Consider the following 13,385-nt stretch of genomic DNA (forward strand, 5'->3'; position numbering starts at 1 on the left):
AACACGTGGCATGAAGCTAGATTCTGAACCAGGTCAACGAGTGATGCACTGTGCTGGCCAAGTCTATTAATACGCTGTTGAAAGCCTTGGCAGAGCATAAACATAGACAAACCCCATGGCTGTTGACTTGTTTTATCCATTTATCACATTATGCTGATATGTTATGTTAACAGTGAAACAATTTACTGCAAAGGAATAACCCATCCCTGACACGGTCTTGAAAGTGTGAGTAATAGAGTATTGTGTGTCTGTAGGGCTGTCACGATATGACATTTTACAAGACGATTAATTGTCACTCAAATAATTGCGATTAACGATTTAATTGTGTTTTTGTCGTTGACAATTACATTTCTGTTTGGCTTTTAGGCTTTGAAGTTGCACATGGTAGATATGACACATAACCTAAATATACAAAGAAATTACTGACATATTTGACAACTTTATACTTAAAAAAAGAACATTGATAGTGGAAATAGCCGATCTACAAGCTCACAACGCGTCGCGACGCGTTGTGAGCTTGTAGATCTGCTATTTCCACTATTTCTGACATTTTTCAACATTCACGATTATGACGATTATGACAAAATAATTGCGATAATGTCAAATAATCACGATTAGACGATTATGTAATAATTGTTATAGCCCTACTTGAAAGTGTGAGTATTGTGTGTCTGCAGGGGGGGGGGGGGGGGGTACATTGTATTCAATCAAACAGAAGCAACACATAATGATGGCTAACATTTAGTTTATTAATTGGATTGGACATACTCTCCCATACATACAGGCTAATGAGGTACTGAACAAAGTGCTGAGACAAGGCTCCATAGTGGCCGTTTATACTTTGCTATACGACCCCTTCGACAAGCATCACCCGAATATGTATTTTTTTGTTTTTGTCGGGCGAAAGAGACGTGCGACAAAGTATAAACCAACCTTCACTCAAAGAAAGCGATGTCCGCTGCTGACCATGTCTGTGCCGACCGCAGGGACCAGTGACCCAAAACAAACAAAAACGCAAAAGAAGCCTATCATGGTCTATGACAACTCCCGAGGCTCTATCCTCCAAAACAAAGGCGATTAAGGCCATCATTGGTCCACTATGTGCTGAATCTATTAGCTAGGACATATCGTCAGTCACAGTCAGGCAGAAACCTCGTATCTCCAAGTTTCAAATGTGTACAATGTGTACACAAGTATAAGCACTGCTTCATCATACAAGGCCGTCGCACAAAAGTGGTGAAAACAGCCGATCTACAAGCACATGCCTCGCAGTGCGAGGAGTTGTGTGCTTGTAGATCGGCTGTTATCACTAGTTTAAATAATTTTAAAAACGATAAATACAAAACAAACGGTTTTGGACATACAAGGTTTCCACCCGTCAACGACGATATGTAGCTTGAGGAGGCGGGGACAGAGTAAGTTAATGAGGCTAATTGCTAGCAATAAGTACGGTGTGCTTTTGTATGCTCAAAAGCATAATTTTTAACCCACTCCATCCCCTCTCTCCTTCACCAAACTTTTCTGTCCTTACTAAATCTACTCCAGCCTCTCCCTTTGTCTCATGAAAGGGCAAAGGGGAATAATCCAGGCTTTGGGGATTACACATTGTAGCAGGGGGGGTATTTTCTTCTCAAGGGCTACACATCCCCAACAAAACCACGAGCCCTGAGTCCCCGGGCAAAGAGGGCATGCTACTTATTGTGATCAAGTGGTTTGCAGTACAGTACTAGTTTCAGGGCTACAGTTCTATCTGGTGTATGGCTTTTAGGACACAAAATGAGCACCCGGATTGCTAATAAGCATAAAGAAATCTCTAAAACACCACACAGCCAGTGTTTTAACAATCCGGTCCTCTTAAAGAAAACACCCACCCACTGTCAGATTTGACAGTGTGCTAGCTACAATGGTTTGATTGAATACAGGGGTATTCTGGCAAATTGATCTGGAAAAAGAAGAGACCAGATGTAGTCAGCACATAACCACCAATAGGGCCCCAACCGGCTACAATACAAATAAAACATTAAACTCACACCCAAAACAACTCTGTATGAAAATATAGTACAAAACGTTTTTTGTTTTTTCTTGACAACTGACACGTACAAATCAACAAACAAACCAAACAGTAAAGAAAGCAATTAGGCATTGAAAGTGGTCTCACAAAGTGGCTAGTGTGATCAATATTCAGTTAAGTGTTTTATTTTGACAGTTTTTTTTTCCATAATCATTTTATTAACAAAAATAGAAGCTTTGAGTTATCTTTGAAAAGCCAGCAAGCCTGGTCCCGGTTAAGGACACAGGAAAAACAAATCCAGGAAGAGTATCGTAGACAGCTCTGGTTTTGGTTTGGAAGGGAGATTATATACAAACATCCAAACAAGACGGTCTACATACCATGAAAGGCTTTTCTAGGCATCGTTTCAAACATAAACAAAAATTAAAAAAATAAAAATAAAAAAATTATAAAGTGAACTCGATTAATTCACAGATGATATCACAGCAATATGAAAAAAGAAAAGTCATTTTCAAATCAATAGGGCTTCTTTTCCAAGCAGAAGTTGGCATTGCTGATACCTGTGAACCACTTTTACCCGGGCATCCATGTTTTGGGCATGTCATTATAGGCGAGAATTTACAAAAACAGTACAAGCTTATTGATTGACTATTTTTGAAAGACAATTTTGGGGGAGATTTCTTTTTTTTAAACAATTTGAATATAGGGCGTAAGCGGCTAAACAAACAGATTAACAAGTTTTTTTTTCGTTTTAAAATCTAAGCCGACATTCACCTTTTGGCTGGTCTCGATGGCACATCACAAATAAAGATATAGTGGAATCATCATGATTCTTATTTCTTTACACGTGCATAATAATTAACTCAAACATTGGCTACATGGCATGCTAGTGTATGCCTCTGTGCTGTCGTGCGTCGCTCACACTTCCACTCATGAACAATACTGCAAGAGTCCGTTACCATGGGCATGGTGATGTCATAAGGTCCTCTCGTGCATGAGGAAAGCAACATGGTGATGTTATTGGCTGGACCTGCAGATAGATGTTAAGAGTGGAACAGCTCAATCTGAGGCTGCTCTAGAGATGCAGATAAAACGTGTTTCTTGATTACGTCAATGCCCTTCACCTTTCACATTACTGGAATCGGTAAACCTTTAAGCTAGGGGAACAAGGGATTTAGCGATCACCAAATTGAACAGCGACAGACTCCAACCTATTAAAATTAGCCTAAATGTGACCAACTGTATTGGAAAGAGAACGCCTCAAATTTGCTGGATGACTGAGAAGGCGAATAGATAAGAGAAAGTAGAAGGTTAGAACAGTACAAAACAAACAAAATGTTTGGGGGAAAAACATGACGAGGCCAATAGCAAGAGAGCGTGAAAGGAAAAAAGGGACAAGCAGAAAGCGGTTCAGGCCAGGGACAAAAATGACAAGTTGGGTGCTTTGCAAAAAAACAGCGGGCAAAAGAAAAGGCTGGCCCACTGAAAGGCTGGATGAAGAAATTAGAAGGAGGAGGAAAACCAGAGGGAGTGAGAGATTCAGCAGGCTTTGCAGACTTAACAAGAAAGGGGAGGGGACACCCCACAGCTCTGAGTGGGCCCAGCCCAGGCAAGATGAGGATGACTTCTAAAAGACCATGCACCACTCAAACAGCACAGCTGTAGCAGTTCAACGTTTGACGACTCCAGCACCCGTGCATCTTCCAGCAGCAAGCCCCCTTATGCCGAAAACTATCCTCCACTAGCAAATATTAAATCACTCAAATTATTATAGTTTTAAACAAGGGATATACAGTATAACAGGGAGATAAAGCCAACATATATAACCATGGGCACATTACTCATACCCCTATATTAACAGTTCCCTAGCTTGTTGTCCTGAAAGGCTAACTGCCCTGTCGATCACTCAGAAGCTAATGTGCAAACAACAAAAAAAAAATAGAAAAACAAAAATAAAAAGTACAATCCACCCACACCACTACACCACGACCCACTCAAGAAAGTGAATATTAGTGTGTTTTCTCCTTCATCTAGTCCCATTCAGTTCTGCGAGTGTAAATGCGCTTGTGTGTGGCGTGCCGTCCGCGTGCCAGCCAGTCCTCCGGTTCAGGATCGCTTGAGCTGTGCCAACCTTCGCAGCAGTTGCAGCTGCCTGGCTTTCAGCTGTCTCCTCTCGTGTGCCTTCTGCCTCTCGTTGGCATGCAGCTGCTGCAAGTACTCCGTGGCACGCGTCAGGATGGCCACCTTGGGCGTCTTGGGGCACTCGGCCAGCCCCGGGATCTCGTCCCGCAGCGAGAGGAACCGCGAGCGCAGGTCGTTGCGCCGCTTGCGCTCCAGGAAGTTGTGCGCCTTGCGCTTGTCCGTGTCCTCGCAGTCAGAGGACTGGGGACTGGAGAGCTGCGAGAAGGACTGGGACTTGGAGGGAAAGCTGTGGGGGTGGTAAGAGGAGGGGGAGGGGGACGAGGAAGAGGATGAGGACGAGGAGGAGCATGAGGAGGGGGGCGAGGAAGGTGTCGTGGAGGAGGTAGGCGAAGAGGCGTTGGGGTTGGGCGACTCGGACCCGACGCCCGCGACGGCAACGCGAGATTTCCCGCTCTCTGAGTTCAGGGGCGCGTGGCCGGGCCGCGGCTGGTGGGGGGGAGAGTTCTGCGGCGTCTGGGGGACCTGGATGGAGGAGGAGGTCTCCTGTCGAACCCGCTTGCGGGGGGGCTCCACGTGCGGGGGGAGAGTGTCCGGGGAGGGCGCGGCGTAGTTGTGCTGCTGTTGGTGGATGGAGATGTGGAAACGCTTCATGCCGGGGTCCAGGGGGTCCGCGCGTACCGTTATGGTCACCGGTTTGCGGGCGTTGACCAGCCGCCGAGGCTTGTGCTGCTGCTGATGCTCCACCGTCACCACGTCAATCTCCTCTTCGTCCTCGTCGTCCTCGTCGTCGTCGTCTGAAAGGGGAGAACGAGGAACACGTTGAGAAAAGTGTGTGAGGCAGAGAAAGTACAGGCAGAAAAAGTACATTTAAAGGAGTAGTTCACCCCCAAAATGACTTTTTATCTATTGATTACTCACGCCATAGAGACTTGAGTTCAATAATATTTTTTGTTTTTTGTCGCATTCCTAAAACAAAGATTTGATTATAGTAAATTTTACCCTGACGGGTTCCCCATCCAGTGCCATGCATTTGGGTCCCCATTTAGGGTCATGCATTTGGGTCACCATCCGGAATCAATGGGGGTAAATTTACTATAATCACATTTTTGTCTTAGGAATGCGACAAATATAAACAAATATTATTGAGCTCAAGTCTCTATGGCATGAGTAATCAATAGATAAAAAGTCATTTTGGGGGTGAACTACTCCTTTAAGTACAAACTGCAGCAGAGTCCCAAGCAATGATCGTACCACAGTGAACTCAACATCTGCAACACACACACACACACACACACACACACACACACACACACACACACACACACACACACACACACACACACACACACACACACACACACACACACACACACACACACACACACACACACACACACACACACACACACACACACACACAAATCACTACATTAGCTCAGTTTCTTATGTGAAAAAAGCCCCCCCTCCCAACCCCCACCAAATAGAAAGCATAGAGCTGCAGACAGTTTAGAGGCAATCAGCAATGCACACATCTAAAACCTTTCGCCCCTCTATTTACTCAAGTGGAAATTAGCTTTTAAAACGTGCAGAAGGGCCTTATCGGCTTGATCCCCACCAGCTGACTAGACTCTTGGGAGATTTCATTGCTCTTGTAAATTGAAACACACTTTTAAAGTAATTACATCCCTCCAGATTTGACTGCTCACGGGTAGTAACAGCCATACATGAACACCCCAGAGCATGAAGGGCTGATGGATTAATAAAGGGAGGGAGAAAGGGAGGGAGGGTGGGGCACCGAGCCATTATTCTTTTATGGCTTCGAAGTGACAAGAAGATCTCATATTACAAGGTGCACTGAAACACAGAACAATGCCAGTTTTGTACCAATATATCAATCATTTCCTACAACTGTTCATCAGCCTGCTGCTTGAGCAAACATGCAATTTTTCCTCTTCAACAGTGTGAGCCAATGCTGTGGAGCAGATAGAATAGAATTCCAGGGTAGCTGGTAAACGGCTAATCCGGTCCTATTCACTGCCTGAACTCACTCAGTCTAAATCCACCCACTGACACAATTGGCACCGCAGCCTGTTGAGTGAAGGAATGCTGGCTCCCTGCACTACTGCAACAAGTTCCCATTGTGACATTCCACACACTATTATGTATGGTCCAGCTCAGCGTCACATGGTAACCTAAATACCACTCTAGATCATAAGGGTTCATAAGGGTATGGGGATGGAAAAGTAGGTCTCCCAATTAGGGAGAATAAATAAATAATTAGTGGGGTGGGCAAAAGCAAACACCTCGTTTGTGTCCTCCGACACCTAAATAAAGATCAGATGGATATCATTATTTAATTTATAACAAATCTAATTCAGGGACTACAGGAGAGGATATTGCTTGTAATAAGAGGCTGGGAGAACAAGGAAGAGAAGAGGGTAGCAGCTGGGGTTTTGGACCCCTGCCAAGGAACAGATGTTTGAATGGGCGGGTCGCTTTCTAGGCTTGAAGCATGTGTTGCCTGCGCCAAAGTAACGCAATGCAGTCATAATGTGTGCAATGCAATGTCAGTCCTTTACTGATAAGGCATGAGGGCCAGACAACAAATGGAAAAATCAATTCCACGACCAAACACAAAATTGTAACACAAATCACTGGTTTTGGGAAAACTGCCAAACAAGCACATGTCGTTCTGCATCAACTCTCGAGCCGGTTCCACTGACCTGATGAGTCGCTGTGAGACTCCGACCCGGAGGACACTTGTTTCTTGCAGCCGCCGGTCAAGGGGAAGGTGAGGACGGCCGCAGGGTCCACGCAGTCCGCCGCCAAGCTACCGAGGAGCGGCGCGTCGGACGGGAGGCTCTGAGTCTGTGCCCTTACCGAGGGCGCCACGGCGACGCCTGATCCCGCTTGGACCTTGGCCGTCGCCACGGACCCGGCGACACACGAGGAGGAGTACCGCTCCCCGACCACTTTCTCCAGCTGCTGCCCGGCCGAGAAGCTGCTCCACATGCAGTCCTGGATGATGATGGAGCTCAGGTTGCTCAGGGTCGTCTCGCCCGCCGCGCTCGCCTTGCAGGGCGCATCCTGCTCCTCGTCCTGACCCAGGAACTGGGAGACCCACTCCAGCTTGTCCCCGAGGGACGGCGCGTGCACCCCCGGTCCCCCCACCCCCACCACCTTGCCCGGCCCCTCCACCGTCCGGATGGGGGACATGGGCGGGGTCGGCACCAGCTCGAACTTCTTCCATATGTCCTCGCTGGGCGCCGTGGACTTGAAGAAGTCCTCGTCCGGGTCGTGGAGGTCGTCGTAGAAGTAGTGCTGGTAGTGGTCGTACTCCATCATGTCCCAGCTCTCATAGCGGGACGCCGCCGTGCTGACGCCGGGCATCTGGGCGGCAGGCGCCGTGGCGGCTGGCGCCGTGGCGGTCACTCTTTATTACCTCTGCCTGGAAACACAGCAGCAGTTGGGGCTTATCATTATTATTGTCATTATGGATAAGGATATTCAATCATTTGCATATCAAGGTCCATTATTTATTCGCCATCTGAGCCACGGACCACCATTTAATGAGATTTAGCCTCTCAGACCCACATTTTTGAATATTTTGTTGTCATTGCATAAGATTGTGTTTTTCCACGCTGATGTATTGATGTGGTGCAACAGGTCAATCAAAAACAACAATTATTCTACATTCTCTAACTGTGTAGACTTCTTGTAAACAATGCAGATGTTTCTTTGACACTCTTGAGAGAGTAAAAAGAGTTACAGGTCCATAAGGGTCCATTTGCTTACCAATTAACCCTCCATCATTTAGCAGAAGACCACCTGGCTGGAACCCCCTCAAGGACCACGGGTGGTCCCCGGACCACCGGTTGAGAACCACTGATATGGGGGCAATCAATCAAAGGAGCCGATGGGGCTGCTTTCTGAGGATGTGTCTCTAGTCGCGCATTAAATGCTCCCATTTGGGGCCAATAATGTTCTTCAACAAAGCCACCGTTTAGCTGTGGTAACAACATGTGTCCCAATATAGAGCAACAAACTGCGAGACTGCCTAAAAGTTGACTCTCTGACTCTGAGTTTGGGTACATTCTGTTGCTGTTGTGAGAACTTTAAAGTTTCGCAACAGAGCCGCATTACATAACAGCACTGGCACTGCTTTTGGTACTCTGACATCTATGTTCGCCAGCTCCAAATTACAGAGAAATGATAGAGATTAAAGGGTAAAGTATCTGTCCATGAAAGATGGACCCTCTCACCCCTCAAAGCCATCTTTAAGTTGCATAATTATAATGTTCAATCCATGCTCCCTGCACAATGGTAGAGTTAAACCCCCATGCATGGTTCAGAAGACTAACACAATTCAGCTGCAAGGGAAGCGCTAATCAAGTTGTTTCAATCGGAGAGGCCAAACTTCTTAATTAAACAGCTTTTTTTAGATCACGAGTGACTCTTGTGGCACCGGTTGTGACTGCAGTCACTGCTACCTGATTAATAATACACACATCATCACGGTACAAGTTCCTGGCGATCACAGCCATGTCAGAGGCGTAATTTCAGACAGAAATAGAGGGTGGCAAAAAAGAAGTTACCACTTAAACGCCGTTTCTAAAATAGCGACAATAAAAAAAGAAAATCGCTACATGTGTTTGGTGGCGAAAGGAGAACATTTGTTTTAAATGTTCGCCTATTATAAATGACATTCCCCAAAATAGAGATGCCACGTTGGAAAGTGGTTAGTAAAATTAATGGTACAATAACAATACGCACAAAACAACTGCATTTGATGTTAAATGTGAACACTAGTGGGGGTGGCAGTTGCCATCCCCTTGATGCCCCAAATGACGCCCATGGAAACCAGCCATGTCAAAACTATAATGTTTTACCTGGCGTTGGAGAGCACAGCGCAGCTTGCGTCTTCATGGATTCCCGGTGCGCAAAAAAAAAGACCGAAAACACAAATCCACGGTTCTGGCTGAGAGCAATGATTCCTTCCTTGTAATCAGTGATTGATTCCAACAACAAAAAGAGAGGGGCTTTCCTCCCCCGTGTGTGTTTCTTCCCCGATTGTCCTTTTAATAGTGCCGAAGTGAGTCAGTGTCCCACACGCCTCACAGGGCTGGATCTGCTTTAAAAGAGTGTGGCTGCGGCCACTTTCTGCGCGCTGCTGCACTACTTGTTCCAGCCTCTCAGCCAGGGAGGGAGATATATGCATAAAAGGCGGGTCGTAGTAGTGGAGCCACGCCCCGGTTTAAAGGGACAGCGGGCTCACACATACACACGCACACACACGCGCACGCACACACGCACGCGCGCGCGCGCGCACACACACACACACACATACATACACACACACACACACACACTCGGCAGTGTTGTTGTTGTGAAAATGAAATAGTATGTAACCAACCCCCAGTCCCCACTGATGTAATAGTAATTATACAAACAGCAATCAAGTTCGCGCGTGTGCGTGTGCGTGTGTGTGTGTGTGTGTGCATTTCTCAAATTGAAATTTGGAGAGTTGGCCATACACTTAGGAAAATAGGTTGTTGTGGTTAGGGTTAGAGTTAGACATGTAGAGGTTAGCAGCTAATGATTCTGGTTGTGATTATGTCACACTGGTGTGTCATGCATTGAAAATAGTGATGTAGGCCTACAACCTCTGCTATTTTTAGGATTAGGTTAGGGATAGGCTATAGGAATAGACAGTATATAGAAGAATTATCGATATCGAGGTATCAACATGCGAGGTATAGCCTACATTATCGATGAAGACGGCTTGAAATGAGGTATTGGTGTATGTGTCAAATGAATTACTGTAACAGACACCGCATGCACGTAGCACATGCAAAAAAGCAGTCCATCTGTAACCAGGTGTGGTTATTTCAATAAAACCATTGTTGGAAAATGGAAATAAGCTATTTAATTTCTTTATTCTATGTGTAAAGTGCAGTGTGCATGCATGGATATTCTATTCATTATCTGGGTTAGGCAGGCAGTGGACCTAAAGCAGAAAAAACATTACAAACTATATAATGCAATTGTTTTTACTAATATCGTGAGTAATATCAATATCGAGGTATTCAACGTTGTCGAATATCGAAGGTTTTCCTAATATCGCCAAGCCTACAAAGGCAGAGTGCAGTAAGTACGTTTTCGAATTTCACCAAAAAATGGGGTTAAAAGTGTTACAGCTTATTAGCCAAATGAGATAAAGATATAAAAGTGATATTACACTGATTGTATATCTGTTCTTGAGGTAATTGTTCATCCCCCAATATCAAGAAGGCTAATTTGACCGTTGGGCGACACAAATAAGTCGGTCTGTCCCAAAACGTAGTTATACTGCACTCTGCCTTTGTAGGGCAGCATAGTGTGCACACACGTATGTACAATACTCACATGCATGAGTGTATAGTGAGCGAGCCTATCTGCTGCACACTGTCATATAGGCCCACATACGAGTGCGTGCGTGCATGCGTGTGTGTGTGCGTGTGTGCGTGCGTGCGTGCATGCGTGTGTGTGTGCGTGCGTGCGTGCATGCGTGTGTGTGTGCGTGTGTGCGTGCGTGCGTGCATGTATGACAGTGTGTGGGGTTCATTATATGATATCATGTGGACATATGGCTGTGGTGTCAGATGTCTGCGGTGCATCTCAGAATCTGTGTGATCAATATGAGCCTTATGATGTAAAGCCACCCCCCCCCCTCCCAGCATGTCAATAGCACTGCAGCAAATGCCCCATGTCTGCTATGTCATGTGTGACTCCATGACAGCTGCGCACACACATGCACACGCAAACACACACACACACACACACACACACACACACACACACACACACACACACACACACACACACACACACACACACACACACACACACACACACAACCGTACATGCACACCACACAGCAAGAGCGGCTGCATGACACTTTGTCCTCTCTGCATGTCATGGTGTTGTCTCCTTCTCACAGTCCTTGGTTGAGGAATATAAAAATAAGTAAGCCGGACTCAAGGGTCCGATGGCGATCCCGATTTTGGAGAGTCGATTTGAAGATTACAGATGTTTTGACAGTTATTTTGTAAAAAAAAAAAGAAAGAACAAGAAGACGGAATAAAGGGCAGATGTGCAGTTTAAAAAACGTTATAATTGTTGATAACAATGGGGACTGCCCATAAGTCCGAAGGTTCATTAGTCTGAAATTTAGTTAGGGTTACTGAGGTTAAGGTTAGGGTGAGGGTTAGAGTTAGGCATAGTATTCTTAACACATTCGGACTAATGAACCTTCGGACTAATGAACCTTCGAACCAATGCCATGGCACCGATAACAATGTCATCAAAAAAGTCAAACAATGCCCGATATATCACTCTGACCGATACACAAGTAACGACCCGAACGATACTATTGGTCTGGCTGGCCCTCAAAATAAGCCACACAAACTTTAAGGCGCAAAAAATCATATTGCCTCTCCTGCTTCCTGCAGGCACGAGTGACAGTATCTTACTTTCCATTACTGTTCATCTCAGGTTCCACTATAGCTGTGGCAGTGAATCAGACAGCGTGAAATCATAGTCCGTCCACTGCATCTTCCCATCAAACTCGGAAACCCCTCCTCCCTCCATCCCCCAAAAGCCTTTCTTTTGTTGCTCACTCATCCTTTCTTTCCTCTTACTCACTCAGTTCCACTCAAGCCTACTTGAGTGGAACTACTACTCCTACACCTCTCCTTCTGTCTGTCTTTCCTAAACACCTGCCATCCTTATCCCCCTGTCCCATAAGTATGACTTCGCTCGCTAAAAAGAGCAGATTCTCAAACAGAAAACACTTTTCCGGCGAGCTACACAGTCATGTGACAATGTATACATATGGCATTAGTTTATAGGCACCACTGATCAAAACAGATCTTGACCCTCCATGAAATACTGAGACATTAGAGGGCTATGTCCCCCCCCCCCCCCCCCCCAGGAGAAGACCACACATGACAGAACCACAGAACAGATCTTAAGAGAGAGACAGAGGTGGCACGCACCCGAGCATCAGCCTGTCGTCTGCCTGGCTTTCTCTCCATCCCAACAACCCATCTCTAGTGTGATCTGTGTTTCTGAACCCTTGTGACAAAGCTTTCATCCCCACTCCTGTTGCTTCCTCTCAGCCCTCCTGTATAGGCTTATAAAAGCATCCTACATTTTGCAATATAGTTTTCCTATAGTGAATAGGGCAATGACACGCTTTGCATACTGCAAAAGAAAAGTCTCCATGGGAGAAAATAAGTTAATTAAATACACCTCTGCTTTTACACATGCAGTTTTGTTTTTACACAGTACTGTTTCTAATCATTTCAATTGTATGAACTGTGGTGTGTGTGTGTGTGTGTGTGTGTGTGTGTGTGTGTGTGTGTGTGTGTGTGTGTGTGTGTGTGTGTGTGTGTGTGTGTGTGTGTGTGTGTGTGTGTGTTAGAAGCAATTTGATTGGAATGTGAATGCATGTTAGATGAACATGTTTTCCTCCAGACTCCTGTGTGGTAGATAGACAATACCATTATTGATCCTGTGGGGGAAAATCAGTCGGGAGAAATCCAGTGCCCCCCCTCCCCCCACCTGTGGCTGCAGGGGGGATGCATTAGCCTGGCGGGGCCATACGTCATACTGCGTTCATTCACTCATTCCTTCCCAGTGTGGAAGGAATGAGTGAGTGAACACAGTATGACGTCGGGCCCCGCCAGGCTAGGGATGCATATGGTTAATTTACTGTAATTCCGTTGTGGATTATATTATAGTGAGTGATTCTCTTTCGCATGGCAGTATAGGAGTGGAATGGTGGTGATGTGTAAGGCTCCTAAGATTTTTCTCTGTCTCTGTGCACGCACGCATGCACGCACGCACAAGTTTGTCATGCTATCTTTGTGGGGACACCTAACCTACAGTACAGTGACCAGACCAGATGTCCCAGTTTGGCCAGGATTGTCCCGGTTTCAAGCTGGGTTTCTGGAGTCTTTTTACAGGGGTCTTCAACAGGGTTCCTCAGAGTTACTACAGGGGGTCCTCCAAATCTTTGTGTGATAGAAACTTTTTATTCTCCTGTTTTATATTAACAACTTGAACCCTATAGTGACCAAATTAGCCAAAAAATAGCAGATCTACTAGTACTACTTGTAGATCAGCTATTCGCTAAAGAGCTTTGGTGTAGATGGGAAAAAATTATTAAGTATTGACGGTTCAAGTGGTT

General features: G+C 45.7%; 1 protein-coding gene across 3 annotated transcripts; it reads right to left on the bottom strand.

Moving 5' to 3' along the window:
• Positions 1-1,215: 1,215 nt before the first annotated feature.
• LOC308292728 (protein L-Myc-1b-like) lies at positions 1,216-9,227 on the bottom strand. Of its 3 annotated transcripts, none has more exons than XM_080735143.1 (3): positions 9,043-9,227; positions 6,877-7,601; positions 1,216-4,947 (listed from the first exon to the last, which is right to left on the bottom strand). In XM_080735143.1, exons 2-3 carry the CDS (start codon positions 7,541-7,543, stop codon positions 4,118-4,120), a joined length of 1,497 nt encoding a protein of 498 aa, XP_080591269.1. In that variant the 5' UTR covers positions 7,544-7,601; positions 9,043-9,227; the 3' UTR covers positions 1,216-4,117. The 3 variants fall into 3 exon arrangements, with proteins under 3 accessions (XP_080591269.1, XP_080591270.1, XP_080591271.1); XM_080735144.1 differs by lacking the exon at positions 9,043-9,227 and adding an exon at positions 7,949-7,971; XM_080735145.1 differs by lacking the exon at positions 9,043-9,227 and having other exon boundaries at positions 6,877-7,631.
• Between the last annotated feature and the right edge of the window lie 4,158 nt (positions 9,228-13,385).

Source organism: Nannobrachium achirus (assembly GCF_963921795.1).
Source record: "Nannobrachium achirus genome assembly, chromosome: 10".
Classification (NCBI taxonomy): domain Eukaryota; kingdom Metazoa; phylum Chordata; class Actinopteri; order Myctophiformes; family Myctophidae; genus Nannobrachium; species Nannobrachium achirus.